Genomic DNA, 24667 nt, shown 5'->3' on the forward strand with positions numbered 1-24667 from the left:
GGTGGTGGGACTATGTCTCCGAGCTGGCCTGGTGTCGCCTCGGGGTCAGAACAGATGGAGGAGGTGTGTGTGGACCGGGAAGTTTGGGCATCTCTGCTGAGACTGCTGCCCGCACGACCCGGCCCCGGATAAAGCGGAAGAAAATGGATGGATGGATGGATGGTCTAGTTTTAGTCAAAAAAAAAATAATTCAATTTTAGTCGAGTTTTAGTCAACTAAATTGAATTTAATTTAGTCAACTTTGCATTGATAATTTTCATTATAATCATATTTAATCTTGTTCCTCTGCTTCATGGAGCTGCTCCACATGAACAAAGCTCAGAGCTGATCCTTTGGCAGAGAATTTACATGATATGAGGCTCTTTCAGACGGTCAATAGAAGTTTGGATGATTTTAGTCTCTCCCTTTCATTTTTATTTAGTCTTATTTTAGTCGACTAAAATATCTGGACATTTTAGTCATAGTTTTAGTCTCATGAAAAACTTTTAATTTAGTTTTGGTCATTATTTTGGTCGTCAAAAATAACACTTTTAAAATTAATACTAAATATTTTAGTCGACGAAATTAACACTGCTATGATGTCGATTTACATTCACGCTGTAGTAAACGCGCAGTACTTCTTCAGCCAGCAGATGGTGCCCAAACTCTGAATTGTATCTATGGTTTGAGAGGATAAAGTACACAGGTTGGTAAATTGGTCACTTTGTCAAAGGCAAAAGGAAAGAAAGACACAAAGACGGCGCATACTGAGACAGATATTGCAATCGTGCAGCGCAATGGTTCAGGCGAGGTTTAAAGCGGCTTGAATGCGTTTCACCCTGCGACTACATGAACTTTCTAATCCTCTACCGCCCGTGTGAACCTGTTGAGAGTGTGCCGCCGCCCCCACCTGCCTGCCCACGGAGGGTGTCCCGTCAGCGGCAGGTCCCTTGGGTCCAGCGCGCTGATCCCTCTCAGCTGACGTCAGAGAAATGGCGGACCTGGATGGCAGCGACGCATCTCCGCCCGAGTCCCAAGGTGAGTTTTCCCCCGAAACCAAATTCAACTTCTTCCACAAACTTCTACGGGGTCTGAAGGCGCGTCGACACTCCATTGCACCGCCGGGGGGAGATTCTGTTCGGGAGATTTTGCGCTTGAGACGTGACGGTCATTTAAAGAGAGGACTCAAGTTGTTGGATCCGCCGGCTGGGTCACGGGAGTAGGATTAAAAGCTACTCACTCAACCGGTTGCTTTAAAGCTATTAAACACGACATTTATAGCTATATTATTTGTGACTCCTTATACAACTTGTGACATGTTTTGGAAAGCCTTTTGAGCTCCTTTGAAACCGCCAGACACCTGTTGCTGACATTTTGTGGAAGAAAAAAAAAGGCACTTGACGCTGACAGGTGAGTTTTACGCACGGCTTGACGCAGGTGCGTGAGAGCGAATGTGGTTGGCAGCCTCTTATACTTTGGTAATATCGCTTCAAAAACGAGAAATCCTGGTTTATTCAGTCAGTTATAAAGAAACAGCGCGACTGTGAGCGTGCCTTTCGGCTAATACAGACATTATAGCAGATGTACTGAAACTGAGATCTGTCAGCCTATACATACCTAATACATATTTCTTTTCAGATAACATGTAGGGTGTTCAAGCTACAGCCTGTTAAGTAAAATGTAGCCATGCAAGTGTGGAAAACATGAAAGCAATACATCTTAATTGTCATTTAAAATATGTAAGTTGCATGTGTTGTGCTTGAAAAGTGTTTGCTCCTGTCTTGCCTACAGCCATGTGTTGCTGTGAGCAGTTTCATGTTTGATTAGGATAATGAGGGAAGCTTTACCTTGTGCAATTTGACTAAGCTACACATCACTGGCATCACATGTTATTAGAATTACTCATGGCTTTATTGTAGTTGTTTTGTGTGTCATAACATTCACGATTGACTTGGCATTAGGCGTTACTTAGGCCTACCTTTTATTTAGTCTGACTATGATGTTCACATTTCTGCATGTCAAGTCATAAATCGTTCTGTTCTAATTGGCAAAACCAGTTTGAAGCTTTTTATCTAAGGTTTTATCAGCTGATGAGTGCAATTGTAAATCAGGGCTGCGGTAGACGCTTTGTTTAGTGAGCTTGACGTGACCACTGTGAATTAATGTTGATGTTATTCGTGGGCCTATAAGATAAGAATACATCATGATCACGATGGCAAGTCTTAAAACTAAAAAAATAACTACATTTGTCCATGCCCATATGCAACACCATGATAAAGTATGTCCTTGGCTGTGAAATTTGATTTTTAAAAAGGTAAAAAGTTAACAGCCCTGTTTGTGAGTAGCCTATTAGTAGTAACAGACTTGTCGAAAGTAGTCGTTCAGGTTCAGGTAACTTTATTCATACCCACAGGTGGAATTGGCCTCTGATCTGCTACATTGAATCTACTTCCATAATTGACTAATCCAGTGCCACCCATTTTTTTGGCTTGTCATTTTCGGTGTATCCTCCAGCTACTTTTGACCTGAGCTCTTTTGTGTGCCGGTTTCCTCCTTCCGATTCAGGAGATGTGCCCCTCAAACCCGCTCCTGCTCTCTCACACTCATTGAGGAGGTGTGAGAAGGGCGTGTAATGGGAGCCATATCTGGTTTAGTTAAGTCTTGAGTGTAGGGTTACAACATTACACTATCCTGCAGGGACAAAGATCAGATTGCCCTTTCATGAATGTGTGTATTTGTACAATGTGCGCTCCCTTGGGCCATGCAACAATTAGACCCGGCAAAATTCCTTTGTGTCCCGTTTAGTATCAAAAACTGGAAACTACCTGCAGTGTGAATAAAAGGATTCACGCGTTGACTCATGCATTAGATTTGAGTGTTAAAGGAAAAAGCATGAGAAGGGGGAAACGTTACATATGGTTTCATCATTATTCCTTTCATAAATCTTCCATAAGTTAGTGTTACATGTTTTGCAGCTTACGAGGCAGCTGTGGCTATAATAGCAGCTTAACACTATGTGAGGAGGTTGACTGACAATTACAGTGCAGCTCTTTGAAAACAGACCTGTGATTGTTTGTTCTTTCTCTGATCTCATGTAATAGCTTGTTCATTCGTGCTTAAATTATATACAACTTGAAAATCTTAAATTATAAAGTCATCATGAATAAATCCATCTTCCGTTTCATCATATTTCAGCTGCTCTTGTTGTTGACCATTTAAACGTCATACGGAGGTTTCCCCCTCTGTTATGAACTCTTGGCTCTTTAAAAGAAAAGTGGGTGGAGCTTAGCACCATGTGTTTCCTGGTCACGCCCCTCTCTCGGTGCCAACTCAGTGCAGCAATGTTTGATCTGGTATGTGCGTTTAGCCCATTGATAAGTATGGGATGCATCAAAGTGTCCCGCCACGCTCTGGCTTAGCCCCACTGAATCAGCTGTCGTCAGGGAAACCTCCACCCGCAGGGGCTCACTTTAACACTCTGAATGAATATTTCAGCAGATCCCACCCTCTTTATCTGTGTGTAGTGTGTGAGTGTAGAACAAGTGTGACAGGGCAGTGAGTGAGGAAGAGAAGGTTGCAGCAGTGACAGCAGCATCAGCATCACAGAAAGAGGAAGACTTAGGACTTGAGGGAAATCCTGCCCCTCTCCGTGGAGCCAGTCTTGTGGATTAAGTCTGTGTTTGTAAGCCAGTGCACTGCAGTCCATCCGGTGTGAGACCGCAGCATCCTCTTTCTCTCCCATCTCTCTGTTCGTGCCACTGCTGCCACAGGGAGCATGGTGCCGCAGGGGACATGTTACTGTAAACGGCTCACGTTGGAAATCTCTTTTGGATAACTCTGAAAACAAAATTTTGCTTTTGCTCACTCAGGACAGCTGGAATGTTCTGCAGATCTTGAAGTGACTGAAATGCTTTAGGGGGTGACCGTCACCGCTCCACTGCTGTTTGGACTATTGCCCCAAGCGCCCACTGTAGTGCTGCTGCAGGTGGGATGGCCAGGGGTCAGCAGGCAATGTTTCTAGGGCAAAGTTAGGAGTTAGCAATGCCTGAAAGTAAGGGACGTAAAGCAGAAGGAGGTACAGGGGCCAGTGTGCGCCGCAAGTGGAAGAAGGGAGGCAGCCGCTCGGCCATCCCAACTCTGTTCACCATCACCGAGGAAGAGGAGGGACAGAGACGCAAGGATGCCAGCCGCAGGCAGAAAAGAGGTAGATGTGAACTGTGAGTCACTGGATAATCCTGAAAGGATATGCATGTGGTTTGAACATGACAATACATGAAGGCTGCAGGATGGTTAAAAGGAGATTCCTCCACTGAGAGGAAAATAACCTGCCTCCAAGCACTTTTATAAACCAAAAGTTTGTCTCTTGTTGTTGTGTATCAACATGGTTTGAAACATGTGAATTGTTATTGACAAAAATGCCTTTAACATTAAATGGTCATTTGGTCTGAAAACCGGATTTAGTGTAAATATCAGCAAAGGTTGTGTTTGCACAAAGTTATGTTACAGTTTGCATGAGCCGTGAAGGTGTCCCGTGATCTTTCCTGTGCTGTCATTCTGCAGAGGTGCAGACAGGTCTGATGAGGAAGCACAGAGGCGAGTTTGGGAAATATCCTGCTGATGAGGTTGGAAGGGCAGAGAGAAGTACTGTCCACTTCACACATGTCTGAATGCTTCAGTAAGCACAGCAGTCAGTCAGGACTGCACAGGCTCAGCTGCATCTAGACATGGCCCAAACTGACACAAAATGTACTACGGTGTGCATCGTATGATGTAGTTGTTTCGCATATGAGAGAATGAAGTGCTCCTACTTTATTGCTGCATCGTGATGGCTTCAGCCTTGCTTACTCACATCTTCCTCTATCCATCCTAAGGCATCCAGAAGCAGGTGAATGAACTGACTTGTTCCATTACCAAGCTCACCACTTGCCCACACGTTGTCACCTTTGGGTAAAACTAATGTGGTGGAAGGATTTTTAGCACCTGAATGATCCTGGGAGCTCTGTTGCTGGGGGCTTCATGCCCTTAGTAGGGTCTCCCATGGCAAACAGGTCCTATTTGACGGGTTAGCCAAAGAGCGGTTCAGAAGCCCCTTAAGAGAGACCAACAGGCCGTCCTTCTGTGGACCCATTGTAGGAGTCATAGGGGGCTGGTGTAATGTGATTTGGGCAGGTCGAATGGCTGCCCCCGGAACCCGGCAACGGACAAGTGGAAGAAGCTGGATGGTATGGTATAGTATAGTCAGTATACTCAAAGTATGAATAATAGAAAAGATGAAATCAGGGCAAGAAAAAAATAAAGGGCCACGTAGGAGCTCTGGCAACTACAGAAGTCTAACACACACACACCCACACACCCCACCTGGAGGAAGTGTGCGTGGATAGGGAAGTCTGGGCATCTCTGTTGGCTCTGCGACCCAGCCCCGGATAGAGTGGAAAAAAATGGATGGATGATTTGTTGTTATGGATTGTCGTATTCCTCTCCCTCCATGCTGCGCTGTTTCCCACTTAGCATTGATGCTCTGTGCACCTGTTGTTTGGCCCTTAAACTATAAAACAAATACTTCACTCCTGCCTTTTTGCCTCTGTGCTGACTTTAGCCCAGCGTTTAGCTTAGCATTAGCCATGGCTAATCCTCTCAGGCTTCATCATGGAGGAGGCTGGAGTGCACAGTTTGTGAGGCTGCCCACCGGCTTGTCCCATGCGGCATTAATCGCTAACTCTGACCATTTAATCTGAAAGCTAGTGAATGTGGAGTGATGGGGGCGGGGTGCATCAACACATAGACACTCATAAGAAAACAAAGAATGGGAGGGGCAGATTAAACAGTCACTCTCCCAATGTCTGTTTTTGACACACAAATACACACATGCACAAAGGCTGGGGCTTAGAGAGCTGCTACAACCTGTCTTGCACCGCCACAGTGACACGTCCCACCGCTCTGTCCCATCTCTGCTTGACCCTTTACCGGATCCCCTCCCTGGCATCCTGGACTGGGCAAACCTGAATCCCGTTTCACTTTCTTTTGGCTCTTCCATCTGTGAACCATGGACTTTGGATTATAGCTTATCTTTGGTCATACAGGATGTTACCAGGAAGTAGATTTGTTGATTCTGGCCCTCCAATTTGACGAGTCAAAGCAGGACATGAGCCAGAAGTATTATGTCCGATTCTGGGATGATGCTCCTGGAACCAAGGAGAAAAATGAAGGTAAAACCAAGGGGTGTTGTAGAGAGGTGGAATTATGCTTAATAGATTGATGACATTGACCTGTTTTTGTGATTGTCTTTGTGGCCTCAAGGGAAATACATATGAGTTAATAAAATTGTGCTCTCTGGTGGATATGGATGTGCACAATATCCAAATGCCAAGGTTGTTAAACAGCTGGTCAGAATCATAATAGGTTTTATTGCCATTATCAGTGAACAATGCTTTCATAAACTAGGAATTTGCTTCGGTGCAACATGAAACATAAACTAGTAATGAATGATAAAGCTATTAGGGCATGTAATTTAAATAATACAAAAACAATTGCTAAATAGATACACCAAATATCAGCATGAGTTGGTACATTTACAATGAACAACAAGCAGCAGATGTGAGATGAAGAACTACATAATGCAAATACAACATTGCAAATGCAGGTGACAACTAGTTATTTAGTGTGTAGTATGTAGTATGAGGCTGAAATTGAGTTATTTAGTTTGCATGAATCTGATGGCAGAAGGGAATTAAAATTGTTCTGGACGAACCGTAGTCTCCTGCCGGAGGTGAAAGGGAAGGTTATTATACCAAAGTAAACATCTTTAGTTTGCTGACCACAATTGTGTGTAAAGTGTTAAATCCACACAACGGCTGAACATCTTTTCAGTCATGAGTAGAACATGCACATAATCACTGACCAACAGCTGCAATTGTCAGTGTAAATGTGCTCTGTAAAGTTTTCTTCCCTTCTAAGTAGGGTTGCAGGATTTTGAATTATGTGATCTGCAAAACTATGGTCATGAGATCTGGGTAATGAGTGAACGGACAAGATCGCAGATACAGGTGACCGAAAGGAGTTTTCTTCGCAGGGTGCAGATAGGGTGAGGAGCTCAGTCACCCTTGGCAGGGACGTCTAGGCATCTCTGCTCAAACTCTCCGCAACCCGGCCCTGGATAAAGCGGAAGAGAATGGAAGGATGGATCTGCAAAACCAACACAAGAATCACATGCTTTAGAACATGTTTGTTTAGTGTCTCAGCAATAATCACTTTTCAATGCAGCCTTTCAATTCTAGTTTGAGGGATTTTTTTGCCCTTACAAAAATCATCCATAGGCCAGAGAGCTGTGTTGCATGCATTTTGGTCTGGAGAAGGTCAAGAGCTGTTGTTCATTTGCTAGTGTGCCAAAGTAAATATGATGAGACTACAGTGAAAAGGCTTCTTACTGTGAATGTCAAGGTAGAAAATGAGCTGTTAATAACTGGCATAGGTCGGATACACTTCTCATAATAACGTTCTAAAGGTAGTATATTATTCCGCTACAATTCCTATTTGACGATGTATTCCTCAAAATATGAACCCCTGTCAAGCGATGACATTGGCACCTATTGTGAATATTGTGAGTGATGTGTGCTCTGCGATACAAGTTAGCTTCCCTCCCTCTGAGCAGGCTGCTGTTTTTCACCAGTCCACACACACTGAGCCAGACTCAGAGGGTGGAAAAGTGTCTCATCTTGTGTGCAGCAGAGCATTCCCAGCTCTTTTCAGCGAACTGGCCCAGTTAACGCTGACGGACTGAGGAGGTGAAGCTCATCTCCCTGTCACCTCCGGCTTATTTACGGTGCATTGTAGCAAAATCTAAATGTCACGGGATCTACTTCAGAGTCAAGTTGCACATGCTGAAAAACCGGGTTATATGGCGCTTTTTTTCCCCCCCCTGGCTCAATCCATTGGTAAATTCGCTTAGCTGTGACTGCGCTTTTAATTATCGCCGTTGCTACTTTGCAAGGTTACTGTTGGTCCACGGCTCATTGTGCCTCTCACTTTTGTTCGGAAAGAAAGGAATACATTCTTTATCCATTCAATGTATTTTTTTTGTGTAATGGACATTTAAAAGAGCAGTCTTAGCCGTGTAGTTCTTATGCTTGTGAACATCCCATTGGTTCAACTGGTCTGTGCATGGAGCTATGACATCACGTCCAAGTAAATATTATATCATATTAGACACTAGATACATAAGCTTTGCTCTCTCCTTGTGTCAACATTATTATATCCAGGCTGAACTCACATGATCCTGACAGAATTGCAGCTAATGAGAGACATTTAGCAACAAAATACTGAACCTATGTGCACTCGAGCGAGGCCTCGGCTCTTCGAGGTTCAGCTCTATATGATGGACTTGAGTGCTGAGTCACGCTAGGCCTGATAGTGCCATTAATCAATAGCTTTTTCTGAGCTGTGGAGACTGCTCCGCACTGGGGAGCAATAGAGTGAACAGAGGGCATTGTGGGTCTGATATAATTTTACATCATCATAGCCCCAGTCAGACGCTACTGCAGCAGAGAGAGGTGTTTCCTGGAGTCGGCCTGGTTCCAGAAGCCCCCCCCCCTCCAAATAAGCCACACCACAAATGTACACAATCACAAGCAGTGTTGTTCTTTTTCCAGTCTGATCCTGGTATCGATACAGTCTGATACCACAGGCTGTGAATAACAAGAAGACGCTAAACCTTTTCTATCTCTGTTTATTAGGATTAGAGTTTTTAGATCATGCACACCCTCCGTAGTCAGTATTTAAGCTGCATTAGCCACGATGCAGTCAACCGTGATACCATCAATATACTTTACTGGGACAAAGTATTTACTGCTGTAAATCCTGCGATGTTTAATTGAATATAAATATCCTTGATGTCACCAGTGTAATTTTACTGTTTTATCTCTGCATCCGTTTATCCTGGTTCACTCAATGCAGGGTAAAGAAGTTGGTTGTATGATCGTACGAATAACCACCTAATGTCAATCCTGAACTTTGTTATGAAGATATCATGGGGTCTGGGTCCCAATGGTTGGGGTGGGGAGACGCCTTTGAGTTTACAGTATGTACCTGTGCTGTACCATTCTGTTTACATTGTGTACATCATGCTGAATTTGATACGTGGACTCTCATCCATACATGTTTAATGAAAAATCAATAAAAAATGGATCACAAAAAAAAAGCAATGCTACCGTCCATGGGTTCTTGGTGATAGTTTCGGTACTCGCCAATACCTGTAAAATCTTTCTCTCAAGATGTAAGTAGGTCCATATAACATCTATTATTCATGAATTTGTTCTATTCTCTGTATTGTAATCTAATTTAGCCCTGGTTGAGTCCTCACATTCTCAGAAACATACACTTTGAACTTGTAGCAGCTGTTGCTCTTCTGAAAAGAACTTACCGCTTTCATGAGGAAAATCTCTTTCATTCAAAAAAAAATGCTCCCTGGTCAATTTACACAAAGAGTTATTACAAAAGGAAATGTTACCATGGGTTAATGTTTTATCAAACCACTAGCAGTTATCCCAATTTAACAGTTCCAAACAGTGAAAACTCAGTACAATAAAGTTGAAAAGCTTCATGTAATAAAAACCTAAACTGCTTTGTGTCATAAAATACATGAAGAAATGAATGCAATCCCCACATAGTAGTAACTGTTTTGCTTCTGTTTCCTCCAGCCTCCTACAGTCATTTCAAATCGGAGGATGATGGAGCGTTTTCAGTGCACCGGCCCGGTTCCTCTGGCTCCGGACAAACCTACAGTCCCACCCTGACGCCCACCCCGACCCCGACCCCCACCGTAACCACCAGCAACAGCCCGTGTAATAACGCTGCCACCAAAACAGGTACAACCTTTCCACCCATTTCAAGGTTTCTTAAAATCTGCTTTCTCCTGACGATCTACCTGTGCTTCAGACTCCCTGCTCTTCAATAAGATCGATGAGAGGCTAAGGCTGGCCCGCGAGCGCAGAGAGGAGCGCGAGAAGCACAATGGTGAGTACTTTTGCAGTATTTGTGTTCATCGCGCTTACACGTTATTGTCCGATGGCTCTGATGTGAAGTGCCTGTTGCTTCAGTTGCAGAAAAGTCAAGCTTGAGCCTGGCGCTGCGGTTGCCATGGCACTGTTATGTAACGATTCGGGACACGGGACAGGGTTTAGGAAGGCTGTGTGTGACTGTTTGAAAAATGGTTTAGTCTATAAATCTACTATCAGCTTGAGGACATATTGTGTGGAACTGCCTGTTATCAATAAAAGTTAAGGCCTGACCATAACCATTGTCATTTTTGATGGTTGAATATAACAATTCATCATCAGAGGACTTTTGTTTTGCGTTAAGCCGAGTCACATGGTCTGGGCTGACTGTCCCGTTATAAGCCGCATGTGCCCAGTGTGTTTGTGCTTATGATTATGTATAAATCCAGTGTGTGAGCGCATGTGTCCACTGCTACACGTGACTCGTGACTGTCTGCTTGTCCCAGCAATGAAGGAGGCCTCATGGCAGGCACGGGAGGAGCGGTCCCGGCAGCACTACGAGCGGCACCAAGAGGAAAAGAAGAAGAAGCTGGAGGAGCAGAGACTGAGGGAGGATAAGAGGCGTGCCGCTGTGGAGGAGAAACGACGACAGAAGATAGAGGAAGACAAGGTCCACACTGAAACATGAACATGACATGTATAAGCCTGTAGGGCTACAAAGCACTGAAAGGCACCTGCATTTACCCTCTGACTTGAGCCACTAGTTTGAAGACTTGACTTGGACTTGTCTCTGGTCTCGAAGGACTGTGATGAGAAGGTTTGAAGCTTCTCCTCATAAATAAATTTCATTATATGAAACATTTCTTCAACTTTCATTGAAATGAAAAAGAACATGCTACCTGCACGAACCAAACTGTAGCATCACCAACACTGTCAAAAGAAAAAAATCACATGAAAAGACCAGAAATTCAAAGCATAGGACTTGGACTTGACTTGTGAACCACTGAATCTAGACTTGACTTTGACTTGCTGAACAAGGACTTGTTTCCACCTCCAATACTGTTACCAAATAAATGAAAAAGATTTTTTATATATACTTTTAAATAAAACACATCATTAAGTTTTATTGTTCTAGAAGATAATAGATAATGAAGCATCGGTACAGACAAAGTCTTACTCCGTTACAGATATTAAACCGAAGTACTGTACCACAAAAAATGGAAAAGTACCCAACCCTAGACATATACAGATGTATCCTTTGTTCTGGCTCATGGTGCATATGCTCACTTGGTGGGAATATTGTTCTTGTAACGTAGTTCTCATCTTGTCTGAGCCAAAGTCAGTCAAGCCAAATAAAGGCATAGGTTTTTTTTGGTAGTTGACTTACTTTTCGGTAAGAACTGTAATTGTTAATGAAGTGAAGTGTTGAAACACATTCCAGGAATTTTTCTGTTGGTTGAACCTCAGTGGACCAGAATAATGTTTGCCCCAGACTGGAGAATGGCTCCAGCGTTGCTCATTTAGAGTTAGAAATTACAGCAAGTGACTTGAGCTTAACTGCTGCTTATTTTGTGTAAATACTATAGATTAGTTGTGGACTTTGATGCATTTTGTCTCTGATGTCTGTGTAATCTCTTAGTTGTAATGTCTCTGAATGGAAAAATCTGGCTCCTCCATAATAAAATGGAACACTTCCTGAACCTACAGTAAATGCATTGTTATTCCCTCCTTAGGCTCGTCATGAAGCGGTCATACGACGGACTATGGATAGGAGCCAAAGAGCCAGACCAAAGGCTAACCGCTGGTCGTGGGGAGGGGCCCTTGCCACAAACACACCCAGCAGCACAGCACCTGGTACATCTCCCTTTTGCAGCAGCTGAATGCTCTGCTTCTAATCCTTGATGTCTAGGAGCTCTTGAGCAAATATGTACCTGTCTGTGCGTGTCAGCATTGTTTAGATTATATTTGAACTTTTTTCGTATCACTGGCCTCTGTTGATTCTGCTGACTCACACCCTTTCCCTCTTTCTCTCTCTCTCTCTCTCTCTCTCTCCCTCTGTTAACCCTTCTCTCCCTGGTGCAGGTTTTGTCGAGTCAGCTTTTCTCTGTCCACTCGACCTTGCAGGGCTGGAGCACATGCATGGTGCTTACAGCCTCCACAGATATGGGATGACCTCTAAATGTGAATATGATAGTCAAAGTTAGCCAGCCAGCGTTAGCATGCTGGCTCTAGCTCTGTATCTGGTCGTAGGAAACCAGGGTCTTTGGCATGGCTTGTGTATGTTCATGATTTAGAGTAGAAAAAAATTTCTTCTTATAGGGCTGCACCATTAACCCGAGTAAAATATCCTTTGCAAACAACAAAATCTACAATGTCCATCTTGTTATATTTATTTAGATTATTTCTTTATTAGTTTATTGGACAGGAACAGTACGATAATGAACTTTTTTGTAGATATGTCTGTGTATACTATCGGCTATACAACAGTCGTACCTGAGAAAGGTGCATTGTGCCTATGAGTAACTAAATTCAGAAAAATGTAATGGTTAAAGGCTCTATACTTGATTTGTTTTCTAGCTGTATATTGCAAGCTCAGGTAATTATGGAAAAATACAGTGCTTTTAATTATAAAGCATTCTTGTCAATTTCATGAAGTCGCAGGTCACTTTTCTAGCATTTCTGTGATACTCAAAGACAACAATTATGATGAAGATGAATGTGCACCACACCAGCACTTCATATTTCAGTCTGCTCTCAAAGGTTAATGCTCCGGGACATGTTTTTAAAAGTTCACAGGGAAACAAACCCGTATTTTTCATAATACAGGCTGGAAATTTCATGATAGATATTTTTCCAAAATTGTGCAGCCCTACCTCCTTAGAAGTTCATTCAGACACTTTAGCAGAAACATTTTAGTTGTGTTTGTAGTTTATTAGCGTACTAACACAACATTCTCCCTTTAAGAAAGGCTAGTGTTTAAAGTGTAATTAATCCTATAATACTAGATTTTTAACAATATAATGTGTCCAATGCAAGTAATGAGAGACTCTGTCAAAGCATCATACAGTATCCTTTAGTGTGTACCTCTGTTTGCATTGTATCCTTGGAAGTCTTCAAGTGGGATGGGGTCAGAAAATTGCCTCTACAAAGTCTATGCATAGTAATGTTCTTGTAAGCTATTCCCCATCTTTTCAATCGTGTGATAATGCATTTTTTGGACCTCAGGAAAACTTGTATGAAGGATCCTTCTTTAAGACTTCCAGGAACACTAATGTTGAATATTAAATAAATCCTAAAAAGAACAATTAATATTTTTTGTCCCACAATTGATATTATTGATATTTTTTAAATGACACTAAATAATCTGTTGCTTTTGTAGATACTGACAGAAGATCAGTGTCGACTATGAATTTATCCAAACACACCGACCCAGTGATTTCAAAGCGCCTCTCCTCGTCCTCCGCCACACTCCTGCACTCGCCCGACAGAGGTAATGGGGAAAGTCTCTCTCGAAGACTTTCTTTGCATTTGTGTGTTGCTACTGTGGTGTGTGTTTGTGTGTTTCTGGTTCGATTTTGTTCTTGAAAAGTGTGCATTGGACGAGAGTAAACGCCACAGTGTACAACAAGTCCAATTCATTTAACAGTGAGCTTGCGTATCCTTTGACAGGTTTACAGATGAGAACCACCTCCACCCCTGTCATTAGCAAATCTCAGTCCAAACTGCGCCTCAGCCAAAGAAGGGTCCCACAGCACAAAAGTAAAGGTCTTCAATTGGGAAGGGGGAAGAGATTGCGCAAAACATGCTCTACCTGTGCTCCTAAGCAAAATGAGCTGGGAATGGCTGCATACTGCTACTGGCTGTGTCATACAAGTTGCTGATTCTCCTTACTTGAATTCACCTCCCTGTTACAATATCATGTGTTCACTCTAGTATTTCATGAGAAGGATCAAGATCTCCCCCTGTAGCGTGACCCCTTTCTCTAATCCTGAGGGGGATAATCTCTTTGTTTGTGTGGGGACTGCCACGTCCGTCCATCAGAATCACCCTACATGATATAATTGGAGATATCATACATAACTGTACAAGTACTACTGTTCTTGGACAAAGTGGATTGTCAGCAGTGTCATGATGGTCTGAATGCAGAGCAGAACCTGATTTAGTTACAGTTTCCAGCCTAGAGTGTTTGTATTTTTGCTTAGTGCTTGTAACGCAACACTCTGCCCCGAAGCGAGCAATGCTGCATGAGCTGGCCATATCCAATAACCAATCATAATGCATCCGTTTGATTTGCATCCATTCTACCTTACATTATAGGTTGTACTGCGATATATACCCTGATCGCTAATCGGGGTAGAATTTGCATGCAATTGTTGATCCAGTGATTGTGATGGCTCAAAACCTCAACAGCATTTGTGCATGGGACTTTTGAAACTTTTGGTGCATGAGTTCTAGGAATTGCTGGAAGAACTGCTCAAGGTTAAACTGAATTAACCATCAATGTTGTGTCTGTGCTTTTAGGCATGCGCCGTCTTCCTTTGACCCCATGGGAAAGTAGCATGGTGAACCGGCTGCAGCAGCCCACACATTCATACCTGGCCCGAAGCCGCAGTGCCATGAGCCTGTCCGGAGAGCAGGCGGCAGGTAATTTACTGTAAGATACTGTATAATGGGCTGTTTATGTAGTCCATAGACCTACCGCTGTTCGCTGTTGGTGACAGTAAGTGTTGGGGTTCATAATCAGATTGAGACTGACTTAAGGTATTACTGAAAAATGTCCCTTTTCCAAGAAGTATCAGGCACTTAAAGCTTTTGTATGCATACTGTAGCTACTTGTATACTTTTCACTAAGCTGGCAAGAGATTTTTTCCCATTTTCATTATATACATGCCACAATGTAAGTAAACTACATTGGCATATTTAGGTAGGTGAATTTGCATTATTGTTACCAATATAACAAATAGTCTAGATCCTGTAGGACTGTACAATTTACCAAAATCTAATTGAAATCGCAATCTCTACGTTCGTCAATCTCAATACTTGTTATGGGACTTTATAATTGAGAGGTTTGCAGCCATTGCTTTGGAGAAACAGATTCTAGTTTTGGAGTTTGGATAAGACAATGGAAGATTTTTGTGTGTTAAATGAAACTGGAGGGAAGCTTTTGTTACTGTTTGAGCTTAGGTTTGTACAAAAGATATGTCTAAGTTCATGAATCAGCTACAATGTATTCATTTTATCATGAAAGAATACAATCTAATCGAAATAGATCAATATGAGGAAAAAAATCAAAAAATTGTGTTACATTTATTTGCCACATCGTACAGCCCTAACATCCTGTGTGAGCCTAAGAGATTCTTTTTAACCATAGACTGTTTTGTAACGTGTGCCTTTAATATCAATGCACTATTTGCTTCTTATTTGTATCGTATGTATTTTGTATGGTATGACTTTGACACATAACACTGTCTTGTGGAGAATCCATTGACTACATCTTGTTTGCTCTGCTCTTAACTTGCGGTCTAACAGTAGCCAATGCTCAACAACCGCTAAATTTTCTTTCTCTGCCTTTTATTCTTTTCCAATCCACCTTTGTCACTGCTGCCTCCATCATATGACCCCTATTCTCTATCCCCTATTCCTCCCCTTTCGACTTGCTCACCATATCACTGTCCACATTGCTTGTCCCACACCCCCATCCTACATGACTGTAGCCATGCCTGTGTGTCCCCGCTCAGTGTCCTGTCACCCCATGGGCGCAGTGTCATTCAAGTCCATCCAAGCCCAACCCCTGCCTCACTGCCGCAGCCACGACAGGAGCCTGAGCCGGGACAGCGCCACCTCGTCTGCTTCCCGGAGGAAAACCACGGGAACCACACAATCACAGGTACAGTAGAAATCATAGTAGTAGATGTGTTATGTGTATTGAATTGAATTATCAAGCAGATTATCTATGTGTATAATTCATACGGGGTTAATTTGTCCTGTATACACATGGTTAATGGCATTAGAAGGTTGCCCTTAGTTTTGGCGTTATCTTGGTCTGTTCTGTGTTTGTGGTCAGTCTGCTGCTTAGAGCCTGGTCAAGTCTGAGTCTAATCTCATTACTGGCCAACATGCTGCTGTCAGTAGGGCACTATGCTTCACTTTATCACCTCGATGTTATACTGTACGTGCTGCTCTAAGTTGGCCATAACACACGGGATATTACTATTATATTATATAATAAACCAAAACTAATTAAAAATTCAGGCCATACCGTTTTATTTATTATTCTCTTTTCAAACAGCGAAAGGACCGAGATGGCGTTCGAAAGTCCTGGACAAACCTGTCACTCCCTCTGACACCTGTTCTCTCTCTACCTCCCAAAAAATACTCGTCCACTCCGGCAAAAAAGAATAGTAAAGCCACAGCACCATCTCCTGTCAGGTGGGGGAACAACATGCATCTTTAAATGAATCTTCAGTACAGTACAAGAGTGGCCAGTTGGTAGAATATCATTTACTTTTTGTTGTTGTATTTTAGGCCTCCACAAAAGTCACCAGGGCGACCCCCGACACCAAAGCAGCTAAAATCTCCAGGAGCAGAAGACGCTGGAAACCTACGTCCACTCAAAGTCAGCCCGGAGGGTCAGTCCCAGGTCAGAGCCCGGGAGGAGGAGCCAGAGCAGGAGGCGCTTAGTCCATCACAGCCCAGACCTCAACCGCTAGGGCAAAACAAGGCCAGCTCAGAGCCTTCTGAAGAACCAACACCAAATGGTTAGTATTGGTGTAATATTCATTCTTCAGGTAATACTGTACTTTTATCTTGATGTAATATAATAATTGGTACTTTGTGTGATAACTACTGGGTCACCATTGTGGGCAATTTCACAGGAAATATTAAAACTCTAATTTTAATTTAAACACAGTTAAACAGTTAAGGTCCGAGGAGAAACCACCAGAATTCAGAAGATTTATTCCCTATAACAATTACAATTTCTAATCACAGGTTATCTGAATGCTAAAGTCCCTAAAATATACACGGTGCTCGAACCGGGCAGTCCCCAGAAACGGCACTGTCTAACTGCGCTCTTACAAATATATATCAGGAAAAATGTGACATTCACGAAGAGATAGGAGATGAGTGGAGCTTGGGCCAAGGTCATCAAGCCTTTCTCTCAGTAGTTTTCCACTAGAAGTGTCTTCCTGTTGCCTTATTTGGAGTTATTTTTCACATCTCCGGTGAGGGCACTGAACGTCTCCACAGGTTTGAGCAAAAGAATCCTAGAGCAAGAAATGGGGTATTGTTACAGCAATGTGCGTGTGAAAAGATTGGTTTCAACTTAAACTTAAAGCACATAGATTAAACTCATAAAAACATTCAATAGCATCATAACATATAACATTAGCTAAAAATCATCAATTTCCCACACCGTGTTTCATTGTGTTTTGCTCTGATCCAGTAGAAAGTGTAAGCAGTCCTCCACCTCAGAGGACAACCGCTGGCACCACTGACCCAGAAGAGGCTAGTCGCATCCTGTCGGAGAACCGGCGTCAGGCCCGAGAACAGAGGGAGAGAGACGAAGAGGAGCGCAAGCAGCAGGAGGAGCAGGCCAGGTCCGTGAAAGACCACAGGACGACGACTGTAAAATCTCCAGGTTTTTCTCGTGAGTTTTCATTAATTGCTGTTTGTTTGACAGACTGGCCAAAGAAGAGATGGCCCGACGCAAGGCAGAGGAGCGAGCCCGAAGAGAAGAGGAGGCGCAGCGCCAGGCAGAGGAGAGAAGAAGGAGGGAGGAAGAGGAGAGGAGGGAAGAGGAAGAGCGGCTCCAGAGGGAGAGGGAAGAGGCGGAGAGACTACAGAAACAGGTCAGTCAGTTCTTTGTAGAAATATGCTGTTTGTTTTCCCTATATACAGCATGAATATAATATGTTTGTGTTTGTTTGAATCAGAGAGAGGAGGAAGAGTCTCGGCAGAGAGAGGAGGCTGAGCGACTTCGGGAGGAACGCTTTCAGAAGGAAGAAGCTGAACGACTGGAGAGGAAGAAGGTATAGAATTTATTCACAAACACTAAACCAGTCTTTGCACTTTGATAGTGAACAGACGTTTTTTCTCAACAGCGCTTAGAGGAAATTATGAAGAGAACAAGGCGTTCTGATACACCAGACAAGGTAAAAATCAGAGGTAGCATAACAAGTAAGTATGTACCTGGAATGTTAGTTATAGTTTCTTCCTTTTTTTCTTTTCTAGAAAGTCCTCCCAAACAGGAATGGAGATGGAGCAGGTAAATCTGTTAAGTAATTGCATTACTTGATGATGAAGAGCTGACGTAACAATATGATAGGGGTCCAGGACTCTGCTGGAAATGAGATTCCTCATCTCTGTTTCACTTTCCTTGTTAAATAAAGGTCAAATTAATAACATTCCTAATACTAGTTATATTTCTCTTTGTTTTATCAGTGGCTCCTGCGTCTCCAACTGTATCCACAGCCAGTGTGTTACCAGCACATCACAGTAATGGCAGCCCCAAACCCATCTCTACAGCCCTGAGCATAGCGGACCAGAGGTGCTGTGGTTGTTGTTGTCCTTTACTTTTAACTTGAACAACATATTTTCTTTAAAAGTGAACATGGTTTGCTGTATCTGTATTTCCATTAGGGAGAATGGTGAATTTGAGGAGATAATTATACTGCCACAAGAATCTCGGCTGTCCCCTCCAGAGGGACAGGAGGCCGTGCTGGAGCAGCACGGAGAGGCCGTTTCTGGGACAGTGCTTAGGGAGAACGGCCTGCTCAAGCCTCTGACTGCAGTAGAAGATATCTCTGTACAGCAGGGCCCAGGTCAATAAACACTACCTAAACATTTAAGTTGTCACACTGAATCAAAATGTAACCCCATTATTTGTTGATATTTACAGATGTTGCCTGATACAGTCTTTCTTCTCGAGGATCCAGCATGCATGTCTTAGCTGAGAGTCAGAGAGAAACGTGAAGCTATTGACTGAAACAAAAGGCCTTCATGTCCTTCTGGAGATTGACTTTGTTGCTTGATGCCAGAAGTGCATGGCAGCCATTGCCTAAAGATGGTGTCTCCAAAGATCCTTAAAGCATCTTCAGAAATAAACAAAACTCTAGACAAAATAGATGAACTTGGGCTTCAGGTATTTGCAAGCCCTGAAATCACCAGAAGGGTGTGGGACACTCTTCAAGGTGACTGCAGTATGAGTGCTATGTGCAGATGTGAATGGGACCGATGTCTAGTGGATGATGTCAAAAATATGGGGTTTAAACCAAACAGGGTCTTAAGGCCTGATTATGTTGAATAAAATGAAATGTTATCATTTGGCTCCTAGGAATAATGGCAGTAAAAATGGTATTAAAACAGGAAACTTGTGATATATTTTTTGCTGTGTCAACAGTGTTTAATAATAGCTTATTATTACTATGTTAAATGGAAAGATTAATTTAAATAACAACTTCAAGACAACTGAGGTATGAAAGATTTGTTTTTAGTTTTAATTGATGTAAAAAGTTGCAATCTCATACCCATTATTAAATTGTCTTGATTTTTTTCCCCATTCTACCAAAACCCATTGTGTTGTACCCGCTTGTTTCTTGATTCTATTCTAAATTATCTCCAAATTAGAATTCATGAGTGAAAGAATCAGTGCTGCTAATCCATTATATTAATTTGCCTTACAACATTTGAACTGTGGCAGTGCTATCAGCTGCCGGCACTCTCCTCTTTTAAAAATGTTATCAGATGACAGCCATTTGATGTGAATGTAAGACAGTAAAAATCTGGTCTTGTTATATTATAAAGCAGCTGATCATGAACACGGTTTCAGGTCAAATGTGAATGTGATGTTTTCTTCATATCATTCCTTTCAATGCTGAGCCATCATGCTTTTCCAACTGCTTTGCACTTATGAAACCTACACGACCACTACAATAACATGTCGACAGTTGGTAAAAAGCATGCTGTAATGGAGATCTTAAAGAGTAAATGTTGCATTGTATACATTCTGTACAATGATGTATGTTGGCTAAAGCTGATAATAAAGCCCATTTCTTAAGGTGATTCTGCCCTGTACAATTATGTCAGCTGTACATTGTGGTATTTAAGCACTTATGCAAAATAAATTTTATGAGTCAATTATCTAAACATTGGTCATGTATTGAATCTGAGCACAGAACAATATTGTGAAAACTTTTATAGTCGTACACACACACAATCTTACACACAAACAATGGAAATTATTTCAAAAAAGGCTGCAAGAAAAGAATAGAAAATATTTACATTCAATACTGAAATACTTTGTAGTACAATATTTCCAGTGTTTTTTTAAAAGTCAGAATTGTCCAGTCCATATTTCAGCTTGTGTAGGAATACTGCTTCACCAATAGAAGGTTTTGGTAAGAAAACCAGCTGCTGCATTGAGCCAGCTTCCACTGGAGTCTTCTTTGGCTGTGGTGCGAGAAACTGCACGGCTCAAATCCTTCTCCGGGCTGTCCTCTTCCTCAGGAAGGTAATCTGGGAGAGCAGTGTTCTGTTGCACTTCTGCTCCTGATACTTGCAGGGGGACCAAAACCTGAAAAATACAATATTTATAGATTTTCAAAAGCACCTAATAGTTAAATATATGTGTGCAACTGACCTCATCTCCCTCCTCATTTTTCAACACTTGCTGGGCTGTCAGCACATTTGTAGCAGCAATGGCTGTTGCCAGACTCTATCATGTTAGAACAAAATGTTGTAAACCATAAGAAACCTTATGATGGCTCTTCTGTTTCCAGACTTACCTCAGCAGAAAGATCAGCCCGAAAGCGAACGGTGCATCTCTTGGAGGCCATCTGGAAAGTGAAGCTGATGACTCCTTTGACTTTCAGAAGAGCCTCTTCACATAAACTGCGCTGTACCTTATTCATATGACAACATTAAGTTAGGATGAGTCTGCTTTCTGCATTGGGCTGGTGAAGTGCTTCACGGTGTTTACTTACAGAACCGTCCAGTCCCTGGATCTGCAGGGTTACAGATTTGGCTTTCTTATTTGAAGAGTTAATGAAAAACTGTGGTTTCTTTCTCCCTGCTCTTTCAGGTGCAACTGGCCTGGGATTAAGAGGCGTTCTGAGAATATCATAGACCTCTTTAGCCAAGGATGTCATGTCAACAGACAAACCATCTCTGTAAAACAGTGGCTTATTAATAATCAGTAATACACCAATTTTACCTTTATAATAGAATAGCAATGTTTGGCTGACCTTGCCAGGAGGTTTTCTAAACTGACCATCATACCCAGCTCATTCTTCATAGTGGGGATGTTGGGAGGCATTTCGGCCAGGTATCTCAAAGTCTTAAAAGAGAAGAACAGGTTATTAACTGGATGAGTATTGCTGGAGCCTTTCTGTTTGTTCAAGTGAGTTTGCTGAATCCACCTGCAGAGTTGCAAACAGCACTTCGGGACTTTGGTGGTCCAAAAACAGCACTAGCCCCGGGAGACAGCCCTGGTCCTGGACGATGACCTCGCGGTTCTGAGGCTCTGAGGCGAGGTCACGGAGCTGAGTGACCACCGATAGTGCATCCATCATCTTTGCGTAATTTGTTAAACCTGATAATTAATAAGAAATTATGTCCAACGTAAAATATATACTTCACGATACACTTGTGGTCAAATCTTAACTAACACACAGCGCTGGCTAACGAATGGAAAGCTAACTAGTTAGCACACGTTGTAACCATTTAGTAAACATAACGTAACAAAACAAAACATAAACAGTTTATTATTGCCTTTCTGTAATAATCGTACACATGCTTGGGACAAGTCCGTAGATTGAGGGCGTCTAAGTGTCGCTGAAACAAGTTAAAACCACTCTTACCTCCTCGGCTGCTGCTCGTCTCCGAAATACAAATTTGGTGCTGTGTGTTTTTGCAGACGTCATTGGTCGAGCAGCCGTTTCCTGCCTCTCAGTATCAGGCGCTCTGATTGGCTGCGGCCGTTACTTCTGCATTTTCTAGCCAATCGTGTCGATGCAGCTTTATTTGACTTCACAACTTACCGAAACACGTTTTGTGAGCGGATGGAGAATAGTGTAACGTTACTCATTTCGTGTTTTTAAATGTAATATGATATCGATTATTTGATATTAAGTGGACAACCCCAATTCTTCGGCTATTCTAGTAAAGTGTTGGTAAGTTCGGACATATCTTTCTCTGTTGTTTCCTGGCGAGAGGCATCCAGCTTTTGATGAGACGTGCAGCTTTTCACACTGCGGCATTTTACTACATTGTCATTGATCTGTGTAGGACAAGCACAAGCTAAACTGTAGCAGCATGTTCTTCTGTTTATATCACCGTATGTGTCGGATAAGATCTCTCTCGGGGTTCCACCACAAGGTGCGCTTTGACTTTGCGGGATCTGACTTTGGTATTATCTATTTGTTTATTTCTCGCTTTATTTACTTCTCACACGTTCTGCCCTGTTTTAACTCAAACCTCATTGTATATTGTAGCCTTTGTGATAAATTACTTTTGCACTGTTGTTTTTTTCCCCAGATTTGTTTTCATCTGGCCCTGGCTCGTCAAGTTAGTCAGCAGAAACTTGGCAGTCTAGCTGACTGCTGACCAAGACCTTTTAATGTCTTTGTTAGAGGATGTTTTGCATGTACTGCGCATGGTCCTGGAGTATTTTGGAGCTCCTCCAGAAATGGTAAGCCAAAGAACTTTCTCCCTTGATTTACAAAAGGCTGCAGTGTGACACTACTTACTGTTTTGTTTGTTTCAATAACTGTTTATTTTGCGTTTTGATGCAGTTGGTTCCTGTGTGGGACTGTGAACTTTGTGGCCAGTATCGAAGTATTGTGCGGATGATAGGGACAAATCTTCCACTGCCCCAAACGCCACGTATCCACTTTCAGGTATTTGGCACTGCTAAAAATATCTAGTAAACTTTGACAGCATCATTTAAAGCTTTGTATTCTTTACAGATTCCTCTCCTCTCCCACAAGCCTCATGGTTATGGAGACATCACCGTGGAAACACCTTCAGTCCCCTCGTTTGCTGATGTTTTATGGGTCTTTGAGGATGTGGAGGACAGCTCAACAAAAACCAGGTGTATAATCTTCTCTGTTCATAATTATTACAGTAATGTACCATTAACTATGACATACTTAGTCAATGCTTTTTTATGATTTCAGAAATAATTTATCTCTCAAGAAGAGCGCTACAGCAAATAGGAATGTTTTAAGACTCCAGCGACCCAGTCAAACTCAAAGAGGCTTCAGTTCTATGAAGTCCACTCCTGATTCAGACGCCTTAAAGAAGATTTCAGTGCTGGAAACTGAGCTACTTAACCTTCGCTCTCAAATTGCCATGATTGTTGCTGCTCCTCCAGGTACAATAATGGATAGGGATTATTGCAACAATATGTATGTGAAATATTACTAAAAAAAAAGCTCTTGTAGGTGCACCAATGACGTCCACACCTCTCCGTCCTCCCCTGCCCCCACCTCCCCCTCCACCCCCCTGTCTCAGCACCACTGCTCCAGTCCAGTCAGTGTCAGAGCTCATAAAATCTCGCAAACAAAACACTGACAAGAATCAACAGAAACCTCAGGACGGAGCAGTGTCAGAGGCAAAAGGACTGCCGTCCATGCTGGATGTCCTCAAAGACTTAAATCAAGTTAAACTGCGGTCAGTGCAGAGGTAAGCTACGGTATTTAATGACCCTTTTTCACTAAACCAACAGCAATAAATGGCTATAATATTGTATCAATAATGTATGTGGAAATGAAATTAGTGACTTGCTTACTTCTCAAAGAACAGTTTAGTATGCTAGCAGTATATTATTCCAATGTTTATGAAATATCTTCTGTAGATCACCGGGGGGAAGTCCTGTCAGGAAGAGACGCAGCAAAGGGGCTTCATCATTGCACAGTGACCCTGCAGCTCTCATAGCTGAGGCATTAAAGAAGAAATTTGCCCAGCATTACCATAATAATTCATCAGACAAAGAAAATTCACGGGAACTCTCACCTTTTAGCAGCCCAGAGACACCCAAGGTTTGTAGCCCTTTTCCCATTGTAAACAGTATAGTATTGCATTTTCATTATTACTAACTTGGTAACTCTTCCTATAGGTTCCTATTCACATCCGAAGAAGCCAAGGCCGTCGTTACATGTAATTTATTTTAACAGTAATCCACAAAAAATCCTTGCAGATTTGCCACCATCTTTAGATGATGTTCATAATGGCTTCCTTCAGATACTGACTACTATTTTGGGCAAAAGTTGACATTTTTGCTTGTTCGACACATATGTTTGTTTGTATGTATGTAAATTTATCTTTTGTCAAGAGCTATATGTTTTGTTGAGGTATGAGCTGAGAGATTTATGGGTAATGTTATTTTTATATGATTTACATTCATACTGTGCTATGCATTTCAGTTAAGTCGGGGATGAGATCATGCATTCATCCAGAGATGTACATTCTGTAACATTTCTGAAGACTTGTTTTCACTTTCTCTTTGTAACTGCTGTGGTCATTTTCCTTGATTAAACAGCACAGATGTTTACAACATACTCGACTGACAGGAGTGTAATGTATAACTTGGACAGTTTGAAATACACTGCACAACAGTGGCACAAACCTTGTGAGGTTAAGAATGGTTAATTTTACAGAAATAAGTGGCATAAAGCATCAAATATTGAGGCTTTTGTACA

At 42.2% G+C, this 24667-nt stretch overlaps 3 protein-coding genes across 11 annotated transcripts; 2 read left to right on the top strand and 1 right to left on the bottom strand.

Moving 5' to 3' along the window:
* The first annotated feature begins 860 nt into the window (after positions 1 to 860).
* Positions 861 to 20090, top strand: map7b (microtubule-associated protein 7b). Of its 9 annotated transcripts, none has more exons than XM_079572595.1 (20): positions 861 to 1017; positions 9672 to 9839; positions 9910 to 9987; positions 10475 to 10638; positions 11702 to 11822; positions 12051 to 12149; positions 13348 to 13458; positions 13638 to 13727; positions 14490 to 14612; positions 15683 to 15855; positions 16258 to 16397; positions 16494 to 16726; positions 17416 to 17566; positions 17650 to 17818; positions 17903 to 17998; positions 18071 to 18121; positions 18201 to 18234; positions 18411 to 18516; positions 18609 to 18790; positions 18868 to 20089. In XM_079572595.1, exons 1-20 carry the CDS (start codon positions 972 to 974, stop codon positions 18876 to 18878), a joined length of 2346 nt encoding a protein of 781 aa, XP_079428721.1. In that variant the 5' UTR covers positions 861 to 971; the 3' UTR covers positions 18879 to 20089. The 9 variants fall into 9 exon arrangements, with proteins under 9 accessions (XP_079428721.1, XP_079428723.1, XP_079428716.1 ...); XM_079572590.1 differs by lacking the exon at positions 861 to 1017 and adding an exon at positions 3394 to 4183 and having other exon boundaries at positions 18868 to 20090; XM_079572591.1 differs by lacking the exon at positions 861 to 1017 and adding an exon at positions 3394 to 4183 and having other exon boundaries at positions 15707 to 15855; positions 18868 to 20090.
* Positions 20091 to 20234: 144 nt separating this feature from the next.
* armc1l (armadillo repeat containing 1, like) lies at positions 20235 to 21649 on the bottom strand. Its single transcript, XM_079572196.1, has 6 exons — positions 21386 to 21649; positions 21212 to 21303; positions 20951 to 21134; positions 20753 to 20869; positions 20608 to 20682; positions 20235 to 20541 (listed from the first exon to the last, which is right to left on the bottom strand). Exons 1-6 carry the CDS (start codon positions 21536 to 21538, stop codon positions 20347 to 20349), a joined length of 816 nt encoding a protein of 271 aa, XP_079428322.1. The 5' UTR covers positions 21539 to 21649; the 3' UTR covers positions 20235 to 20346.
* Positions 21650 to 22006: 357 nt separating this feature from the next.
* Positions 22007 to 24232, top strand: mtfr2 (mitochondrial fission regulator 2). Its single transcript, XM_079572221.1, has 8 exons — positions 22007 to 22138; positions 22503 to 22656; positions 22760 to 22864; positions 22934 to 23058; positions 23144 to 23340; positions 23402 to 23651; positions 23824 to 24007; positions 24085 to 24232. Exons 2-8 carry the CDS (start codon positions 22585 to 22587, stop codon positions 24127 to 24129), a joined length of 978 nt encoding a protein of 325 aa, XP_079428347.1. The 5' UTR covers positions 22007 to 22138; positions 22503 to 22584; the 3' UTR covers positions 24130 to 24232.
* Positions 24233 to 24667: the final 435 nt, after the last annotated feature.

This window comes from Gobius niger (assembly GCF_951799975.1).
Source record: "Gobius niger genome assembly, chromosome: 15".
In the NCBI taxonomy this organism is placed as follows: Eukaryota; Metazoa; Chordata; class Actinopteri; order Gobiiformes; family Gobiidae; genus Gobius; species Gobius niger.

Coding starts and splice junctions, on each gene's coding strand:
- map7b (XM_079572590.1), top strand. CDS start 4,021: ATGCCTGAAAGTAAGGGACGTAAAGCAGAAGGAGGTACAGGGGCCAGT. Junction 14,613..15,682: donor GTCCGGAGAGCAGGCGGCAG/GTAATTTACTGT, acceptor ACATGACTGTAG/CCATGCCTGTGTGTCCCCGC. Junction 15,856..16,257: donor CGGGAACCACACAATCACAG/GTACAGTAGAAA, acceptor CTTTTCAAACAG/CGAAAGGACCGAGATGGCGT.
- armc1l (XM_079572196.1), bottom strand. CDS start 21,538: ATGATGGATGCACTATCGGTGGTCACTCAGCTCCGTGACCTCGCCTCA. Junction 21,135..21,211: donor TTAGAAAACCTCCTGGCAAG/GTCAGCCAAACA, acceptor ACTGTTTTACAG/AGATGGTTTGTCTGTTGACA. Junction 20,542..20,607: donor AAAATGAGGAGGGAGATGAG/GTCAGTTGCACA, acceptor TGTATTTTTCAG/GTTTTGGTCCCCCTGCAAGT.
- mtfr2 (XM_079572221.1), top strand. CDS start 22,585: ATGTCTTTGTTAGAGGATGTTTTGCATGTACTGCGCATGGTCCTGGAG. Junction 22,657..22,759: donor TTGGAGCTCCTCCAGAAATG/GTAAGCCAAAGA, acceptor GTTTTGATGCAG/TTGGTTCCTGTGTGGGACTG. Junction 23,341..23,401: donor GATTGTTGCTGCTCCTCCAG/GTACAATAATGG, acceptor CTAAAAAAAAAG/CTCTTGTAGGTGCACCAATG.